The sequence below is a fragment of the Rhodamnia argentea genome, chromosome 4 (assembly GCF_020921035.1).
Source record: "Rhodamnia argentea isolate NSW1041297 chromosome 4, ASM2092103v1, whole genome shotgun sequence".
Lineage (NCBI taxonomy): Eukaryota > Viridiplantae > Streptophyta > Magnoliopsida > Myrtales > Myrtaceae > Rhodamnia > Rhodamnia argentea.
This window is the reverse complement of record NC_063153.1, coordinates 10,266,887-10,288,066: the sequence shown is the minus strand read 5'-3', so window position 1 is coordinate 10,288,066 and position 21,180 is coordinate 10,266,887. Positions and strand designations below refer to the sequence as shown.

General features: G+C 39.0%; 2 protein-coding genes across 2 annotated transcripts; both read right to left on the bottom strand.

Moving 5' to 3' along the window:
- Positions 1 to 10,244: 10,244 nt before the first annotated feature.
- On the bottom strand, positions 10,245 to 14,034 carry LOC115750081 (5'-methylthioadenosine/S-adenosylhomocysteine nucleosidase-like). The gene is made up of 5 exons (XM_030687231.1): positions 13,803 to 14,034; positions 13,239 to 13,306; positions 12,937 to 13,092; positions 11,390 to 11,641; positions 10,245 to 10,753 (listed from the first exon to the last, which is right to left on the bottom strand). Exons 1-5 carry the CDS (start codon positions 14,017 to 14,019, stop codon positions 10,406 to 10,408), a joined length of 1,041 nt encoding a protein of 346 aa, XP_030543091.1. The 5' UTR covers positions 14,020 to 14,034; the 3' UTR covers positions 10,245 to 10,405.
- Positions 14,035 to 14,524: 490 nt separating this feature from the next.
- On the bottom strand, positions 14,525 to 16,995 carry LOC115750082 (tocopherol cyclase, chloroplastic-like). Its single transcript, XM_030687232.2, has 4 exons — positions 16,457 to 16,995; positions 15,864 to 15,980; positions 15,431 to 15,580; positions 14,525 to 14,758 (listed from the first exon to the last, which is right to left on the bottom strand). Exons 2-4 carry the CDS (start codon positions 15,888 to 15,890, stop codon positions 14,582 to 14,584), a joined length of 354 nt encoding a protein of 117 aa, XP_030543092.1. The 5' UTR covers positions 15,891 to 15,980; positions 16,457 to 16,995; the 3' UTR covers positions 14,525 to 14,581.
- Positions 16,996 to 21,180: the final 4,185 nt, after the last annotated feature.

Sequence of the window (21,180 nt, the reverse complement as noted above, 5' to 3'; positions counted from 1 at the left end):
ATTCCTGTCAAACCTTCGGCTCCTCCTTACTTTGATGTGATTGACACTGTCTTGACTCCACAAGATCTTTTGAAAATGGGTATTTCTGCTCCTGGTCCAACGAAGAAAATTATGCTTACTCTAAATGAAGTTAGGAAAGGAGCTCAAGGAGAAATCTGGGAGCATGTGGATGTAAAGGGAAAATGTGGTGGAAATAATATGACGACGACAGAACCTGGTGCTGTTGAAATTTGTTTAAAAACAAACAAAATATTTCCTTTTTTGCATCCCATATATGATGAAAGGTAAAGAGCAATTGACTTTATTAATTAGAAGGCTAATATAGTCTTTTAAAGAAAGAAATGGGAAAGTGGGCTATACACCACTATAACTACGTGCGGGTGTGCAATTATTAGAAGATTTTATTTATCCTCGACCCCAATTTAATGCTTGTAGAGGATCCGGCGCCTACCACTGAAGGAGGAGAGCCTAGTGTAGAAGATGTTAAGAGGGTCAACAAGGAGAGGAAGAAACATGAAGAGGACGAATTGCTTTGCTGAGTCCATATACCGAACACGTTATCCGATCGTCTCTATGACTTGTTCATTGAGATGAAGTCTATTAGAGAAATATGGAATGCACTCGACTTCAAGTATAAAGCGGGTTCACCGAGATGAAGTCTACTAGAGAAATATGGAATACACTCGACTTCAAGTATAAAGCGGAGCAGCAAGGTATGAACAAATATATTATTACTAAGTACTTTAACTTCAAGTTCATTGATACTAAACCATTTGTTGAAGCAAGAGCATGAACTGCAAGTACTAGAGAAATATGGAATGCACTTGACTTCAAGTATAAAGCGGAGGAGCAAGGTATGAACAAATATCTGATTACTAAGTATTTTGACTTCAAGTTCGTTGATACTAAACTCTTGTTGGAGCAAGTGCACGAACCGCAAGTACTGACCAATAAAATTCGTGCTCTCAAGATAGATATTCTAGAATCTTTTCAAGTTGGAGCAATTATTGCAAAATTACCTCCAAGTTGGAAAAATTATGGAAAAAGTATGCTGCAAAAATTTGAGGACATCACTTTGGATCAAATTCATAAACATCTTCATATTGAGGAAGAGTCGCGTTTACATGATAAATCTGGTTTGTATGATATCAAAGTGAATTCTATGGAGGGAAATGGATTTCAATCCAAAACCTACTAGAACTTAAAACGCAAGAAAGGGCAGAATTTTAAGAAGCCACAGAAGAAGAAAAATGGTTGCTGCTTTGTTTGTGGCAAAGAGGGTCACTATGCAAAGAAGTGCGGACATTGCAAGAGCACATTCAAGGAGAAGAACATTTCAATAGTGAAGGCAAATATAAACATGGTTGAAGAGAACTACGTGGCCATGATTTCAACCAAGTTTTTGAACATGAAAATTTCTGAGAAAATTCATGATTCTGTGGCCATGATTTCTGAAGTCAATTCTACCACTGTTGAATCTACTTGGCGAGTCGATTTTGGTGCAACCGTGCGCATATGCAAGGATCGATCAATGTTCAAGCACTTTAAAGAGACTGTTGAAGTGCATCTTCAAGATGTTGAGATGGCAAATAAAGCTCTTGCAAAGGTTGCTGGAAAAAGCACAGTCATTTTAGATTTTACTTCTCGAAAGAAGATTTCCCTTCTTAATGTATTATTTATACCCGAAATTAGGAGAAATTTGGTTTCTGTTGATTTGCTTTGTAAAAGGGATTTTGGGTTTTGTTTGAGTCCGACAAGGTTATCCTGTCGAAGAATGGGCTATTTTTGGGAAAAGGTTACACCAATGATAGCATCTATCAACCGAGTATCAATAATATTATTATGTCTTACGCTTACGTTATTGATTCTCCTCATTTATGACATAGTAGATTAGCACATTTAAATTTTCACTATTTACAGAATATGAAAAAGTTAGACTGGATAAACTTTAATGGCGAATGTGATAATTGTGAAATCATGCTAAAGTCCAAATTAACAAAGAAATCATTTCCTAGCGTTAAGAGAAATTCGAATTTATTGGATTTGGTCCATAGTGACACGTGCGAATTCAATGACATGTTAGCACGTGGTGGTAAAAGGTATTTCATAACCTTTGTGGATGACCGTAGTAGGTACTTATATGTCTATCTCCTAAGATTACCATGTTTAAGAAATATAAGACTGAAGTGGAAAATCAATTAGAAAGGAAAATTAAAATTCTTCATTTAGATAGAGGAGGAGAATATTTCATAAATGATTTTTCAACCTTCCGTGAAGAACATAGTATTATTCATCAAACTTCAGTACCATATACTCCATAACAAAATGGTTTGATTGGAATGCCATTACCCAAATTTTTTGTTATCTTAAGAGAACTAAAAATCTAGAATTGTTCTACAACAATTATCCAGCTGTATTAGAAGGATATACCGATGATAGTTGAATTTCTAGTGTGGGTGATAAACATTTCACTTCTGGATTGATCTTCAAGTTAGGTGGATGTGCTTTTTCTTGAGCGAGCAAGAAACAGACATGCATAACTCACTCAACTATGGAATCCTAATTTATTATTTTAGCATCAAAGGGGAAAGAGGCTGAATGAATAAGAAATTTATTGATGGATATCAAATTATGGCCTAGTCTTATGTATCATATTTCTATTTATCGGGACGGTGAAGCTACTTTAGCAAAGGCTTATAGTAGCATTTATAATGGTAAGTCTAGACATATCAGTCTAAGACATGAGTACGTGAAACAATTGATTCGGGATGGTACCATAACAATTGTTTACGTGAGGTCAAGAAGAATCTAATAGATTCCTTTACAAAGGCTCTTCCAAGAGATGTAGTAAAAGCGACCTCAAAAGAAATGGGGCTAAAACCCTTTGATTAAAATCACTATTAATGGTAACCCAACCTGATATTAGCATAACACTAGTTATAAGGTTTAATAGGTAAAAACAAGTTACTGAAAGTGATTGTCCGATACTGACATTAGCCTAGATATAGGAAGTCGGTATCGTCATTTATATTGTAAAGGCTGAGTTATACTCTTAATGAAGTATAATGCGATTTAGTAGCGTGTTTATTAGTAACAGAAACATGTGATAATACTCCGCCTATATGGGCTTACAAGTGGTGCCGCTTCTTATGAAAGTTTGGGTTACTTTCTAGAGAGCTTATGAAATAGGAACAAGCACAAGACCATAATAGTGCTGAGTAATTATGAACTTCTCGCTGAAACAAGAGGTTAATATATGTGCGATATATCCGATTCTATTATTTAGGGTAACAAGTTTAAAGCCAAACTACTTGTAACTTTCATAGAGTTTTGAGATACTTGCACTAAATAAAGGTTTAACTTAAAAGTAACCTTTATATAGATATGTTAATGTCATGGAAATGTTGCCTGTAGTTTTTTTAGAAATTTTATTTTGTAATTTTGTTTTTACAAACAAAGTGGGGGTTGTTAAAATTTATTTGAAAAACAAACAAAATATTGTTTTTTTTGCATCCCATATAGGATGAAAGGTAGAGAGCAATTCACTTTATTAATTAGAATATTAATATAGCCTTTCAAATAAAGAAATGGGAAAGTGGGCTACAACCTACTATACTCGCGTGTGGGTGCACGATTTTGACACGATTATTAGACACACTTAGTACTTTGCGTGCTTACGCGGTCGCGATCCGAAATTCGCTCTATTCAACAACTATATTTTTATATTTTTATTATTTTGAAATTATTATTATATAAATAAATTTCGTGACTCATTGGAATAGAGCGACTATTCATGGACATAAGACACTCTTACATCTTTTGGAAGGTTTATGTCTATTCGGACATAACTGTCAAATTGACACTCTTGTAACCTTTGGAGTGTTTGTGTCTGTTCGAAAATAACTACCGATTTATACACAGAAAGACTATTCCTGGACATAAGACACTCTTACATCTTTTGGAAGGTTTACGTGCGTTCGGACATAATCATCAAACCGACACTCTTGTAACCTTTGGAGTGTTTGTGTCTGTTCGAAAATAACTACCGATTTAGACACGAAAAGGTGTGAGTGGATGTACAGTTTCGAACATGAAGAAGTATGTCCGAACTATTCGTTATTGGACACGAAGAGTTGCAATTTTTTAAATAAAAAAAACTGCTTTGAACAATGAAAAAGAGCATGAGAATTAACACTTTTTCGGACGCGAAAAAGTGTGTTCTTTTCTCATTATATATTCAAATATTTGATCATTGTTCACTACTTCTAATTTCAATTTTCGTCCTTTCCGAACAAGAGAAATACAGCCTTGGTTTCCAATTGTTTCATAGAGAGTTCTCAGAAAAATATTAAAATTGATATCTAATATTCTCGCTTGAGACTCGGTTGTATGCTGGATGATTTTTGCCGATAACCATTAGCAACGTTGTGGGATAAATAATTCCTTAAAAAAAGTGTTATAATGCTTCTGAGTCCGATTTCTTTGTTCATCCCATTTGACCATATTTTACCAACAGGTGCTTCTAAAGCAATGGTCTTTGGTGATACTAAAGTAGCTGCAAGCAAGCTGATTACAGATTATTTTCTTGGCTCCTCTATAGATTAGAAAAAGACCTACAACATTTATACTCGTCAAAGAAGAGAGACGAAACAGGTGAATTCCGCTTGTGCATGTGTCGAAGTGAATAATCGTGTTAAAAATGCAAAACCAAGAGAGGTTCCCCTATGGTGCTGAATACCTGGAACGCCCTTTCGAGGGGATAAGTGGATTTCCATCGTTTAAAATCCTTAGTATTATCTCGTTTTTATTGTGAGATGATAGATAAGCACTGTTTTTCCACCTTCACATCGCAAGATGCTTTCCGATATCTTACAAGAGAATGTGCCCATTGGTTTTTAAAACGTAAGTTTCGTGTTTTCTTTCTTTTTCTTAATATTTTTTTTGAGTTTGGAACACGTTGCAATAAATGTTTCTCCTAGTTTAAAACGCACTTTCAGCTTTATTGTGTCAATGCAAATCAGGGTGGGAGGTTAAGAAATCTAGTTTTCCTAATTGTTTCTGATAGATTATAAAACTAGTCCTTGGTGTTTCTCTGTTTTTTCAAACTGAAAAGCTCTAACCTCATTGATCTTCTTTACGTTAGTTTCCGACATGGGCACTCCAATTAAGCAGAAGGTTGTGATTGAAAGTGTTGGAGTGACATCCTTAGAGGCTAATCACTGTCGGGGTGCCATAGCAATCCTCTTCGAGCCACCTACCGGTGAGGTGTGGCGCAAATGACTGTTTTTATAGATCTTGGCCTAATTACGACCTACTCGTCACTTTAGGTTATGGATGATGAGTTTGATTCTGAAATCCGTGCTTCATGCGTCCAGGCTGTAGTCCATATAGGAGGTTTTCGCTTTAGTGAAAAGATGGCTGGACTGTCTATTCTCCGAGCAACTCAGATACATACTCTTACCCTCGACACCTCTTACTGTAACCCCCAGGTGAGCAAGTGGTTCGTTGACTTTACCTGGCAGGCTGATTGCTTTCATATGTACGTGTCCAACGACTTCAACAATCTTCACTTTTTTTGTCCTTTTTTGTGTGTGTATGATGAGAAAATCTGCTCATCATCACAACTTGAGGATTTTGTTTGTGCTATTGTTCACGATACCTAAATACTGACTAAAGTGCTCATCCCACTAGTATACACGGTATGACTTTCCAAAGCAAGAGGCAGCGACCCAATTTGTCCTCGAGGCCATTCTCTTTTACCCCAAAGACTCTTTTTTCTCATTAGCAGCTACACAATTGGTAAGTCCTTTCTCATTGGCAGCGACGGGTGGAGTTAATGGGCGGACGCGGCTGGCGGCGGTTTGCGGTGAAGGTGGGCGACGATGGCACGCGATTGTCGGCGGCGTTAGACAGTTGTGGCTGCTGGTGGGCAACGACAGCAGGCGGAGGTGGCAGGCATCGACGGCATTCCAAAACAGTTTTTACTTTTATTTAAAAAAAAATTCTTTCTTTACTTATAAAAAATATAAAATATAAACTAATATAATTGATAGCCATTTACGAGTGATGCTTGGGAGCCATGGGCTGAAAATGAGTCGAAAGTGGGTTGAGTTAAAACAAATATTTGAATAGGCTTTATAAGTCTAAACTCGTATTTGTCCCATTGTTTTAAATCTATTAAACCCAAAAGTGATCAAGTGAATAAAAGTGGATTAAAAAGTAGGTGAAGACCCATATTGACACCTCTAGATGGGATCAATGAAGTATTGTTATGGATGAATTTTTTTTATGTCTTTTGTATAGCAGTTGAGATCAGTGAAGTACTGTGCTTGTGAATCCTATCTTATCGCAATAAAATGGGTTTGTGCATATGTTATGTGCTTGTTTACTCTATAGTCTGTTCATGAAGTAGTGAGATTTGGTTTCATATCTTGGTTAGCCAATTTGAAAAGACTGCAACTCTTGATAGGATCTTGAGATGGAGGTCAGCTTCTGCCCGAAAGAATCTCGAGCACATCTCTTATTTGTATTTAATTACTCTCCTCGGATCTGGAGAAGGGTACTTTTGAAATGCCTTATTAATAGGAAGCCTGGGAATTTGGGTGTTAAGTTTGTATGGATCAAGATGAGTGCTAAGGGCTATCATTTTAAGGCTATACTTCTAAAACTTGCTTGGAATGCCTGCCTTTATCATGTAATTGAGAACTGGGAATGAGCAAATGCATTCACCTCCAAAGGTTGATCAGGTGTTTAAGTTGATTGAATTTGCAGTCAAATGCGGCTTGGAAGGAAATTTTCTCCTAGGCATAAGGTGACTTCAACTCAGGCTTTATAGTATTTTTCTGAATTGGAATATCCATTTTAATAATTGCTTTCCAATTGAGTTCTGCTTTAGGTGTTTAGCTGGATGTTGTTGTTTGTCATTTTATATTTTGCAGTTAAGTTCTCCTATGTTGCAGGCTTTATACTAGTGCTTTTTCTTTTCATCCAGAAGAAAGATCAAATGCCAAATGACCCACACTCATGCTGGCTTTTGATCTCGTGTTTGTCTTGGATGATGGGATTACATAAATCATGGGCTTGATATGCTGCACTGTTTTATGAAGTAGTGAGGTTGTATATACCATCATTTGCTCTTTCTACTCAATGGACGAGTACTTCTTTGGTCACAATGGCAGGTCATAACAGCAGAAATTATATGTCATTGATGTTGAGGTTGGGAAACAGATTGCATATGAAACAAAGGAGATTGCAAATAACTTGCCCTTCATTCATGTTCATAATCCATGTGGACAGATACAAAACATCTACTAAAACAGCTGTCGAGACCCGACCTCTAGGAGAACGAGGTCAGGCTAATGGATTAGCTAGGCCGTTCTATCAAAAAGGAATTGGGCTTGTGGCTCGAGTCCTCCTAGACCCATATCCAAGTCGCGACTAGGTGTGGCAAATTAAGATATTAAACAGGTTCGACCTTTTAGTGGGGTCGAAAGAGGTGACATGTGCCAGGCGTACATATAATTGAAGTCATCACCGGTCTTTCTTGGAAGGTAAATCGGAACCTCATCTAATGAATGAGAGAGTTCATTTGATTCTACGGAACGAGAGATTTAGAGTTTGGGGATTTGATTACGTCGGTGTTGCCACTAACACTCTTTCGATACCTAACGCGAGTGGTTTCCTAAATATGTTTTCACACAAGCGCGAAAATTTTTCAGGTGAGGTGAGTCTTAGAATTAGGTTTTCATCAAGGTTAGAGTTACTAGTCTAACAATCACAATCAATAAATGAAAAGCGCAACGAACTCAATACATGGCATCCCTAGTATAGCTCTAACGGCTTAGAGAAGGTGTGATTAGAGATTTGAAAGGGGTTTGGAAAGATTAGGAATGATTTGAAATGAATTGCTCATGAGGGGCAAAATCGTCACTTTTGAAGAAGTCGGAAGTCAAAAACACAAAAAGTGGCCCAATACTAAAAAAAACTTTAACTTTAGCATTTTTGATAATTATATCCAAAACTTTTTTTGTCTCATAAAAAACCTTTAGCTTTTACTTTTGTCTCAATTTTGCCCCAAACTTTTACTTTTGTCTCAATTATACCGGCTTAGTACCAAAAAACCCTCAACTTAGCATATGTTCCATATTATATCCAAACAAAAATTTTGTCTCATAAAAAACCTTCAACTTTTACTTTTGTCCAAATTCTATCACCGTTAGCCTTCCATCTATAATCACCATTAGTTAATCTTACGTGCGATTTTCACATCACTAATAAATTACACTTTAGCAAAATTCACATGAAAAAACCCGAACTTTTCTTATGTTGTTTGCTTCCCTATATATTACTGGGAGATACATAGTCACTCAAGCGGAATTTCGTATTCTCTTCGGCACTTAATAGCCCAAAGAACGGTTAGACATGAAGATATTCAGACAAACTATCTAAAATCTTGTCATCCCCGAAGCATACTATTTCTAAATTTCGAAGATTCATTGGTAAGTTGAGTGAGAAAATTTGAGCAATATAGGATTAACTAACGGTGATTATGAACGGGAGGCTAATGGTGGTAGAATTATGATAAAAGTAAAAGTTGGTTATTTTTTGTAAAATAAAAAAAATTGGATATAATTGGGATAGATGCTAAAATTGAGGGTTTTTTGGGGTATTAAATTGGTAGAATTGGGATAAAACCAAAAGTTGGGGGTTTTTTATGATTCAAAAAAAGTTTTGAATATAATTGTCATAAATACTAAAGTTAGAGGTTTTTTTTTAGTATTAGACCCACAAAAAATAGGTCAGGCTAGGTAAATGGTGGTTAATGTTGTTGTAAGCTTGCAAGTAAGATCATGAGTTGCTTCCTAAAAACACTTGATCAATTGCTTTTGGGACTTTTGCACCGTAAATTAGGCCGCGCCTCTCTAATTAAATTGGCTAGCCCATAAAAAATAAACGGGAAAAATGTCAAAAAAGTCATAAACCTATTGCATTAGTGTCAATTTAGTCCTAAATCTATTTTTTGTGCCAATTCAGTCTTAAACCTTTTGCGATGATACCAATTCAGTCATAAACCTTTTATTAGTGTCAATTTAATCCTAAACCTTTTGCATTGATGCCAATTCAATCATAAACTTTTTGTATTTATGTTAATTGAGTTAATCGGGCTAATTTTGATCGAAAATCGCTAACGTGGACGTTGATTGTCCTACGTGGCACGGCCAAGACTGACTTGGACATTTTTAAATATTATTTAAATATTTTAAATAATTTTTTAAAGCATTTTTTGGTTTTTTTTAAAAAATATTCTTAAAAATTATTTAAAAATATTAAAAATATTTTAAAAAAATGTCCACGTTAGCGCCGGCTGTACCACGTAGGACAATGACGTCCACTTCCAGCAATTTTCGGCCAAAATTGGTTGAATTGACTCAATTAGCATATGTACAAAAGATTTAGGAATAAATTGACACTAATGTAAAAAATGCAGGACTAAATTGGCACCAAAAATATGTTTATGACTAAATTGACACTAATGTAATAAATTTAGGAATTTTTTTACACTTTTCCCAAAAATAAACTGCCTTATCTCTAGCTCTATGATTGAAATGAGCCCTAGCTAGGCCCACAACTTCCAAGCGTGCCTAGTCGTTAAATAAGTTCTAGCCCAAAGCCTACAACAACGACAAAAAAAAATTATTAAAAAGAAGAAGAAGAGTTCAAACCCAGTAACACTTAGCTGAAAAGTTTAAACATACTCATCGACAATGTCAAAATAACGTAAAATCTGACTTTCTTTTTCATGGATTCAGCTTGAACAATGGAGTGTTCCCTTTTTTTTTTTTTTTTTTGCCAATGTTCTTTATATTAAGATTTAGATAAAGACTCCCTTTGTTTAGCGGAAATAAACGATTTGGAAAATGATTTCATAAAAATGATCTTTTGAATTTCTTGAAATAATTAATCAATAAAAAATATTTTCATTATTGACAACAATTTATGCCTACCTATTTTCGTGGACGATGAAAATATTTTTCATTTATTAATTTTTACCTTTTTCAGAAAAATATCTTTCAAATAGTTCATTTTTTGCAAAACAAACGGATAAAGGTCAAACACTATCTTCTCTTTGTTTATATCACCTTTGGTTCTTGACTTTGAGTCGAAGCTCAATAATGATACGAGTAATGTCAAATCTATGAATATTCAGAGTATAATTCAAGCAAAGCCAAGTGTGAGTAAAAGCATTCGAATCACCGAACCCTCGTGGCTTTGATAATTTATTACAATAGAGGATTTAAAGTAAGGAAATGTGAAAAATTCAGGCAGAGGGTTCGTGTTGCTACACAAATAGACACAAACGCAATCTTATTGGATATCGGAGACTATCCCGTGGCTTCCCATCTTGCTACATGCCGGAGGAAAGCTGCTTTATAAACTCCACCACGACCGCCACCGCATTGCCTGCGGCAAGGTCCCTGAAAGTACCGGCCTCGTTCGACTTGGCAGATCCTCCGCCGGCCAAGTCCGAGAGCGCCCTGATGGCGATGAAAGGTGTGTTCTGTTGGTAACAAATTAGGGCGACCGACGCACTTTCCATGTCCACAGGGCTCGCGTTGAACGTGCCGTAGATGAAGCTCCGATATGCAGCGTTGTCGACAAAGATGCCAGCACTAACGCCTCTTTCGACGGTGATTACCTCCGGCGTGTAGTATAAGCACGTGGTCGTATTCACGCAAGATTCCAATTTCAAATCCTAGCGAGTTACATAAATCAAATAAATGTGTATGAAGTATTGACTCATGAAACTTCGTACCGTGGTATTGTCTCTCTCTTTCAAGTAATGGTTCGAACTATTAGAAGCGGTATTATTCAAGTAATACCAACAATGCAAAGTGCTAATCCAATTTTGCTGAAGTCATTTACTTGCTTTTCATATAAATAATGCATTTCCATCCGTGACTCTAAATGTAAAACTCTTTCGAAAACTTTAGAGGTCCCGGTACACTTTTTTTGCAAAAAAATAATAGAAAAGCCTTAAACCTATTGCATGAATACCGGTTCGATCATAAACATTTCAATTGGACTATTTTAATCCGAAGCCTTTTGTCGTGCCACATAGAAAGGCAGGCGTCCACGACAGCCATTTCTGATCAAAATTAACCGAATGAATTGAATTAGCACTACAATGTAAAAGGTTTAAGATCAAATCAATTCAATTAAAAAGTCTATGACTGAGTTGACACCAATGTTATAGGACTGTGACTTTTCTTGGACTTTTCTCCACTTTTTCTCGAGATTCACGATATATTCAACTTTATAAATCGATTATAGTAAAGTTTTCTCAACATATGTAGATATGACACCAAACCCTAACAAGAAATCTGAGTACCTCAAGCTTCTTGGCCAATGCAAAGTAGGTGGAGTCGACGGGGACCCAAAAATCGTGCTGTCTTTCCTCAGGAGTTCCGGTGACAGGAAACACTTCCTCTGGTTGGTACCAGATGCTGTTCAAGAGATTGTCGAATGAAGGGCAACCCGTCACGTTTATGGTGTAATTTGCGAACTTCAAGGGGCCAATCTCTCTCGTGTAGTCACCGTTTGATTCCAATGCAAGCTCGTCTTCTGGATCATGCCCATATCTCTGCGTGCAACGCCGTTGTATTTATCTAATCAGCATCGATGACCGTATAATATGTGACCATCTTTTGATAGGGAAACGATGAAATATTTAGACATGTCTAAGTCGCGAAAAGAAACACAAATTTCGTGCCGTACTACACTAGTCGTTCGATGGATAATAGAATAGAACCGATCACCATAGGAAACATGCTAAAAAATAGTTCTTTTTTTTTTTTTTTTGGCGTGAGACCCGGCTACCTCGAAATGTCATCCGTGTGATGTACTCCCCTAAATATCTCGCTATTCACTAACAACATAAAAATTTGTATGCTTATGTACTTTGATGGGATTCAAGTACGCTGCACGGGGAAAATTGTGCAAAAACCCTTAAGCATAATGTAGGGCAGCCAATTCAGTTCTAAAATTTTGAATTTAGCCAATTTAATCTTAAATATTTGGATGATTTCCCACTGTAGTCCTTGTGGCCAAGTTTGGTGGGAAATTGCTGACGTGTTGGTACAATTAGCGTCTGTCATATGTGGACACTTTTTTATTTTTTTATCAGAATTTTTTCTTTTTTCTTCTTTCCTTTTCTTCAATTCTTTTTCTTTCCTTTTAATTTTCCTTTTCACTTGTCATTGATCGCCTGCCCCGAGACTGACCATAGGCAAGAAGGAAAAAAATGACTCAAAAGTTCAAAAAAACAAAAAATTACAAGAATCGTCCAAGTTAGCGCCATCCTACCAAAATTGACCGGATAAACTATATTGAAAAATCGTCAACATATTTATGACTAAATTGATCAAATTGTCAAAATGTTTTGGACCGAATTGGCCGTCATGCACTAGGTTTATGACTTTTTGGACAATTATCCCCTACTATGTGCATGGCATAAAAGCCGCCCTGTTGCTATTATTTTCTCAGAATATAGCGAAGGGCGTGCTAGAATTTGCTACCTTTTCTATCTATGTAATGATAAAGTGACTGTCCTTAGTATACTGTGAGAATAACCGTCTGTTCCGAACATAAAAAAATAAATATAAATTATTGAGGGGTTCAATTCTTAAAAAATATTAGGCCCACAACATGATGTTACTCTTATCATGAGCCAAAAATTTCTATGCTAGCAAAACCCAAGAATGACGAAATGCATTGACAATTCCGTTCTTATGTAGTTTGAGAACGACTTTAGAGTTTCCCCCACATTTTCAAGGTAGGAAAAAGTCAAATTATCTTCTTCGAAAGATGCATATTTTTCGACCATTCTTGTTACGACTTGGATAAAATTAAAACTGGGGGGTTGACAAGTCAAAGAACCTGCCAATGCCAAAGACCGGTATGCGCCCAATATTCGGGAATAGCGACGTCTCCTATGCCCAAAGCAGGGTTCGCGTTCCCAGCAATTCCATAATGAACCACTCCCTCCACATCGAAGAAGCTCAGCAGAAGCTGTGTAGTGATGGCTGCGTTTATCTGCACCAAATTCATGCGTACTTCCCCTCAAACATCGCGACGCACGAGCACGTTAGTCCAATGATATTTCGAACATTTTACGAAACGGCACATTAGATCATAAGAAAGATTAGAGAAAATTGAAATTGGAGTAGCGGGATACGTACCACGCTCCGTCCGGTCATGACCAGTATGACTTTCCTATCTTCGACCGTCCCGAATCGAAATCTTCTCCCTTGGAGTCGGTCGAGGCACAGAGAGATGTTAGGGTTCAAGCGAAAGACTATTTCCTATGCGTTCTTAGGGGAACTTGCATTTTGTTGCCCGTGAAAAAGTTGGAACTTTGTATCGAATCGCGTCGGTTTTTGCACTTTCACTGTCGATCTACGTCTCTTTGCTCCAATCCTTCGTCGTTGAGTGCAGTTTCAGTGAAATTTTGTGGTCACACATACCCAAAAAATTTGCGGGCGATGTCTACTTTTTCCCACAAGTCATTTAAGGGTCGATTGTTAACTAATGGTATACAATGTGCTCCACAAAAATTAAAGTACTCAGTGAAACTTTACTTACTAATGATGTTTTGCGAAAGAACTTTATCAAAATCTTGATATGTCTACCGTTACTCCATCAAAGCTCTTGAGATGACTGACTGATCCACACATTCCGACCAAGAAAGCGTTTTCCATGTCTTCTAGGAAACTCGATAAGTGGAGACATAATGCCGTCGTTACCTGCGAAATCTATGATTCCAGTAGCGTTGTAGCTGGACGAGCTAAGAAGCGGGCCCATCTCATAAAGGTTAGGAATGACGATGCCGGTGTAAGGGCCGTTCGCGTTAGCTTCCGCTACCGCTTTAAAGGTCGCAGCCGGTAATGCACCATCCGCATCCTGCGCATTGCCCGCCACGATTACCATAACATAAAGAGCCAGCCACCGGGCAACCCCCATTCGCTTCTCTGTATTGACTTCTTAAGTTCTCGGAGGAAGTAAGCAGGCGGAGATAATGCATTAAAGCTTTCAGGGGTCTTGAATGTCTAAGAGTTCAGCAGCTTGATATATATATTTAGAACACAAGAGAACTATTTTATTGTGTGGATCAGATAATACTGCACGTGGATAAGACTCGGCGTGGTCCTCCGAGCAGAGCACCCATCGTGTTGTTGTACTATTGTGGACCACTGAAACCAGCCGCAGCACCGCCCAAATCTGATCCATCTTGAGGCCCCACCCTCTCCACGGGCTCAATCAATCTTCATCAGCGCTACTCGACAATCTCCCGACAGTGTCGAGTTAATCGTCCGTGGTGAAATAATCTCCCTATCATGACACAACGCCAGGCGAAAGACCCGAGAAAGAAGTCATCTATGGGTGTAATGTCAGTGGGATGGTGCTCCGAGACAACAATGAGAGGAAAATCTAGAGAAGTATCGTTTATAGATCGTTTCTAATCTCAACCTTAATGGCATTCATTGTTCAATTTGCTCAACACAAAGTGAAGAGGTGCTATCAACTATAGACCAGGGGGCTTGAGGAATGAAGCCAAACCGAAAAACCCATCCACATCAACTGGAACGCTTAAAGCACGACCCCGAAGGTCCGGCGTGGAGGTCTTGCCTTTCCAAGTGTTGAACCGCAGCCCTCCTCCGATTTCCACAGCCGCCGTATTGCTCGTCATGTCCAAGATCATCTGCAGATCATATCTTCACACTTGGAGCAAAAAAAATAAACGTATAATACAATGAATTTTATTCAAGGAGATACAGGAATGATCAGTATAACCATACAGACCAATGGTTTTAATTGAAGTCATTCCTGGATTCATTTTCCCCATCTTTTGGCATAACTTGCTTTTCTAGAGGACAATGAACTCCGACAAATGTCATTTTCCAGTGGGGTTTCAATACTCTTCACCTTACCGAGTTGGTCTTTCCTATAACAAGGACTCCACCCACAGTTATTGCCAAGAGTACGTATGTTCACATCTCTTATTTTTTCCAACAGCAAGGCCCTCAAATGGGAGAGATGACAGCCCCCAGCTAACTCTTAGTCTTAGATTACCAGACACAGTACTTGGATAAAACACTTAACTAACACAAGAGGATTTACTTTTTATCATTTCCGTACCGTAATGCAAGGAATAACTTATGCTGCTTACCATAAATTTTTCGGTTAAACAAGAAAATTTGCAGAGATGCAAAACTTACAAGTGACTGTCCTTAACTATGGGTGTTGGAGACTTTCAAATGAAAGGAGGTTCCAGAATCAGTTAGTGATGCAATTTCATCTTCTAGCACAAACCAAAAAGTTAACACCGTTGCTATTGCACTTGAGAATGATTAGTCCACACTATCGAACACACCTTTCCCTTACTCCCATCGTATCTCCGTTCCCATATCTGCAGCTTTAGATCACCAAAACAAGAATCCTTACAAGCTGGAGCAAGGCCTGCCTCTGCAGTTGGAGCACGCAATGTCGTTCCAGGATCTTTCGTTGTTGCCTCCACTACAACCTGCAAACAATCAATGAATTCTGCTCACTCCACTTTACTAAGCACAATCAGATACTCTCTTCTTGCCGAGAAGGTCTAAAGCCAATTTACGAAATATGCAGATACATACAGCCTTGTGCTGCCGGACGATACAAACAAGTTTATGCATAAAGTTTAGGACTTTACACAAGATGACAACTATAACAGCCTTCAACACACCTTTGGCCCTCTTAAGTGGCCTAGTCATGGTTGGGGCGAGATACTCCATACAATTGTATAAGCTATAACAGGAAGCTATATTTACCTTGTGAGTCTCATTTCCTGCTTCCATGTACCAGGAGCCCCATGGAGCAACTTCCCAGTTGACAACACCATTCCAAGGCACAAATTCATAGAAAATCCCATCATAGTGAACTCCAATCTGCAACAGGAGAAAGAAGGATGATACATTATGAGAAGAGATCTATAAATGTGAAGTCAACTACCTAACAAAACCCATGTCCAAAAACATATTGTGGGACAATGTTTCTGAACGAGAAAATGGGATTTTTTTTTTGGTCGAAAGGAAATGGGAATTGATAAAACCAGACATTCCCCATCACCATCCCAACTCTCCTATGTGTAGATTCAAGAAAGCTCTAGTGAAAATAGAATCTAAGGGATGAAACACGCTATTACCACGGGTTCATTGCTACTCTCATCCCCTGATCTTTTGCAAACTAAAAGGCCATCATAGTAAAATATTTATCAGGGCCATTTTACCCAAGATTGCTGTTCTTTGTTATTTTCATTCTAGCCAATGATTCCTACTCTTTCTTTCTTTTCTTTTTTTTTTTCTTTTTGTCTGGTTAACCATACTTCGTTTAAACAGATTTCAAATCACAGGGAAAAGTATACCAGCGCGGCATTTTCAAATGTATCGGTTAGTCCAGGTTGCTGCCTCAAACCACCACCAGCTGTAAGAGCAACTTCACCACTTGCCCCTTCAAAGACGTTACATCGAACCTGTATTAAGAGGCCAATAAAAGAAGCTCCAAATTAAAACAATTACGAAGACCACATGACGACATCACTTCAGTGCCACGATAAGAAGCAGCATCCAGTCAAAGCCTTAGATGGAAGACCCCTATTTAGAAGCTGACAACATTAGTTAATTAAGATCCATTTTGCAATTAGCTCAATGATGAAGTGAGCTTTATCACCAAGAGGATTTCTACAGCGCTATTTGTCGACATACAACTGCCGGCAGATATCCTCTCTACATCTTGTTTTTCCTTGCAGCTGTAAACTTCATAAGAAAAGAGGGATAGTCCGAAGCCAGTTCCATGATTAGGAAAATACAGCCTAAGCCTAACTTACCCACATAGTCCATATATGCTACAGAGACAGAAATAGTAATCAACTAAATGAGCTGACCTCTCCTCTCTTTTTGGCTCCAGTCGAAAGGATAATATGCAATACTTACCCAAAACCGCTTCCTTGGGAAGGCCCCACCCCAATTTTTTTCTGCATAAGAAGGCCCATCTTGGAACTCAAATCTTTCTCCTTCCCATTCTATCCAACCTACAAATACAAAACGAAAGGTTCAAAGGAAAATGTAAGTGAAACGCATGACCCAGAACCAGGATACTGAACAAATTCCAAACACATACTAAATCACTCATTGCCAAATCAGATTTAAGAGCTCAGTTTTATGGCATGTTTATGAGCTAGGGGTGGTCAAGGAGGGAGTATCCTAATAGAAATGAATCTACCATTCCAAAGCTACTACATGAAAAATAAGATAGTATATGCGAAAAAGAGAATTATTCGATTGCTATAGTTAGTTACAGTTTATAGTGCAACAAAAGGAAGAACGTCCCAAGGATAAAGCATCACATTATTCACAGTCAAAAGATTGTCCAACCCTTCATAGAATCATATATCCCCCTGATAACCAAGGGAAGGTTCTTGTTTTTATGACAAGGAACTGCTTCAACATCATGAACAACTTAAAACACATTGAAATAAACCTAGAATGAGGATACTATGATAATCACATTTATATCACTTTCCATCATTAATGATCCGTATGGTAACACTCCAGAAAAAGTGTTTCTATTCCCAAAGTGTTCAAAAACATTTTGGGAACGAAAACACGTATGGTAAAAAATTATTTCAAAAGTGTTCTCGGAACACTTTTGAGAAACAAAAATACTTTTGGAGCAAAAATGAGAAACAAAAAAAACTTGCTTCCGGGTTTTGGAACACTTTTTAGAGACAACTCGAGGGAGAGCTTGTGCAAGCCACCATCGCTCACCATCGTCGGCAAGGAGTTGAAGCGGCCACCGCCGCCCGTCGCAAGTCGCCCGTCGCCAATCTACCGCCACCACCGGTCGCCACCGTCTGCCGCAGGTCCGCTGCCGCCGGCCGCCACCTGCCACCACCGCCGTGGGTCCGCCTCCTTCTGGCCGCCGCCGCCGGGCGCCGTCGTTCGCCTTCCGCTGGCCGCCAATTGTAAATCCTTCCTTTCGGTGAAAAAAATATTTTTTTTTACTACTAGCCAAACGCGTTTCTATTCTCGAAAATCGTAACCGAGAACGAAAACACAAAAAAATATTTCTGTTCCAAATATGTTCCCAGGAACAGAAACGTTGCCATACAAACCCTATGATAACACTCCAGAAACGCGTATGATAAAAAATTGTTCCAAAAGTGTTTCGAGAACACTTTTGAGAAACAAAAACACTTTTAGAGCAAAAATGAGAAACAAAAAAACTTGTTTCTAATTTTGGAACACTTTTTAGAAACAACTTGAGGGCGAGCTTATGCAAACCACCAATGCTCACCATTGAAGCGGCCGCCACCACCTGTCACAAGTCACTCGCCGCCGCCGCCGTCGGCCGCCGGATGTAGATCCTTCCTTTTGGTGAAAAAAAGTTTTTTTTTTTTTTTGTACTTGCCAAACGCATTTCCGTTCCCGAAAATCGTAGCGTGGAACAAAAATACAAAAAAATGTTTCTATTCTAAATATGTTCCCAGAAACAGAAATGTTACCATACGGATCCTAAGTGCCCTACGTATTATGAAGACATCCATGTCACTCAACTTTTCACCAGCATTTTTCTCTAGGATTATCACTCATCAGAGCCACATCAGAGCCAAAAAAGAGGGAAGCTAGAAGAAGACAATACTAGAGGAATAGAGGAAAGGGGCATAGATAAGAAGATGGTTTCACTTGACGTTCATTTTTTTTTTCCTTTTCTCAGTGGTGTTTCTTTTTTTTGGTATCTATTAGTGGCGAGGAGCAAAAAGAAGAAGAACCAAAGATTGCGCGACTTGGTGGCGTCACTCGACTCAACACCATCCGGGCTCAATCCAAGAAAATTCCAAAAGCATGAATGCTGAACTTTGTAGAAGTCAAGGTACGTGGTAAGATGCTGACTGCCTTGATTGACACAGGGGCGACAAATCTATTCATATCAAGCGAGGCGGCAAAGTGGCTGGGACTCCGCGTGTAACCCACCAAACATTTCTTCATGCCGCTCAACACTTCGGACCAACTAGCTAATGGCATAGCCATAGGCATGGAAATTCAAGTTGGCGGATGGAAAGGAAAGCTTGATTTCGATGTAATCCGGCTCGACGACTACGATCTTTTGCTGGGGATGGACTTCTATGATCGCTTGAAGACCCAACCTTTGGAGAAGCCAAAGGGAAAGTGGGAGTTGCCCACAAAAACACAAGACCCTCCGCCAATCAACGTGCTGTTTCCGGAGCTTGAAGGCATTGATGCGGCCAAGATAAAGATCGAGTGGCTAATGACTCATGAAATTGTCCAAGCAACGAAGAAACCTCAAGTCCCGAGGCCGAAGAAGAAGCGCTCTCGCGGACACAAAAACAAAAGCCAGAAGAAGCCGACGATCCGAGAGAAGGATGCGGGCGACCAAAATAAAAATTCCACCGCAAAGAAACATCCCGAGCCAAGAGCACCAAGGGCAAATAAGTGGGGAAGAATGACACGGGCCAAGTTTTTCGTGCCCCAACCGGTTGTGTAGATGGCCAAGAGATGCCCCAGGACTTGCTGTGTCTTGGTCCCTAGGGTTTATCTAAGGTTTTCTACTAGGGTTTCTAGAAGGTTTCTAGGGACGGGCAAGTCGATAATTGTACGTTGTTCTGGAACCTTCCTATCGAATGTCAGTAGTTGGGAAAACGGGAAATGCGATCTAAACCGTTAGATGAAAGCTTGATCTACGATTGTAATATGAGGCCTCTTACTATATAAAGGGGAGTCATCCTTCTCATTTGATCATCCACAAGAAATACAAACACAAAGCTCCCTCCCAAAGTCTCTCCCTCTCTAGCATTCCTCTCTCTACGTGATCTAGGTGGAATCAAAGAGAAAAGGCTTAGCTCGAGCAGAATACGTGATCTAGGTGGAATCAAAGAGAAAAGGCTTAGCTCGAGCAGAATCAAAGAGAAAAGGCTCCTCTCTCTACGCGATCCAGATGGAATCAAAGAGAAAAGGCTTAGCTCGGGCGTTCCAACGATACAAAGGAAGCCCGAGTGGCCGCACGGTCGATCACAACTCCCGGTCCGCACGGGTAATGATTCCTCCGGCATTATGACCTTTACTACAACGATGTTGTCCATAGATCAAATTATTTCGTGTATTGGATTTCACTTGACTGTCTACGGCTCCATTGCGTGTGCTCGATATAGCGGTAAAAGCAAGACGTGTAGGCGGATCGACTAATCAACTAATCAAGTTCCCATTGAAATAGGATCTACACAAGGAAAAACACTTGCCATTCGTTGGTTATTAGGAGCATCCCGAAAACGTTTGGGTCGAAATATGGCTTTCAAATTAAGTTCCGAATTAGTGGATGCTGCCAAAGGGAGTGGAATCAAAGAGAAAAGGCTCCTCTCTCTACGCAATCCAGGTGGAATCAAAGAGAAAAGGCTTAGCTCGGACGCTCCAGGATAAAAAGGAAGCCCGAGTGGCCACATAGGTCGATCATAAACTCCCGGCTCGTGACACGTGCATTATCCCCTCCATATCTTCCTTCTTCGTCCGCTCCGTCCCCACCTTGTTAACCCTCTTGTCCTCCTCTTGAAACTTGGTGCTCTTGGGAACTTTTCCCGTGCGATCTCCTGCCTGCCCTTCGATGATGAACTCAAATGCTTAACCCCAACCGAGACGCCGGAACAAGATACGCAGGGTAAGCATGCTGCTGGTTTTCTCAGAATCACAGGTTCTATTACTCCTAAGACCTGCATCGGAAAAAAAAAACTACAATAAAAGAACACACTTCTAAAACAGAGAAAGCCCACATCTTATCCCAGTTCTTTTCATTAAGAACCAGAGAGATAGACCATCACTTCCCCCAAAATCTGAACTTTTAGCATAAAAGGGCAAAATCTAGCCAGACTCGCGAAATCTTTGCCGTCGAAATCAATGCTACGCCTGTAAAAGTTTAGCAAAATACTATAAAAGAGACATTCATTAATTCTAGTCCAAAACCGAAGCTTTTGTTCCAAACTCCGATTGAATTTATAGTCGTATCAGGTTTCAAAGTTTCGACCTCACATCCTTAGCTCAAGCAGACCGTGAACCAAGCAAAGCTAAAACACACACGTAA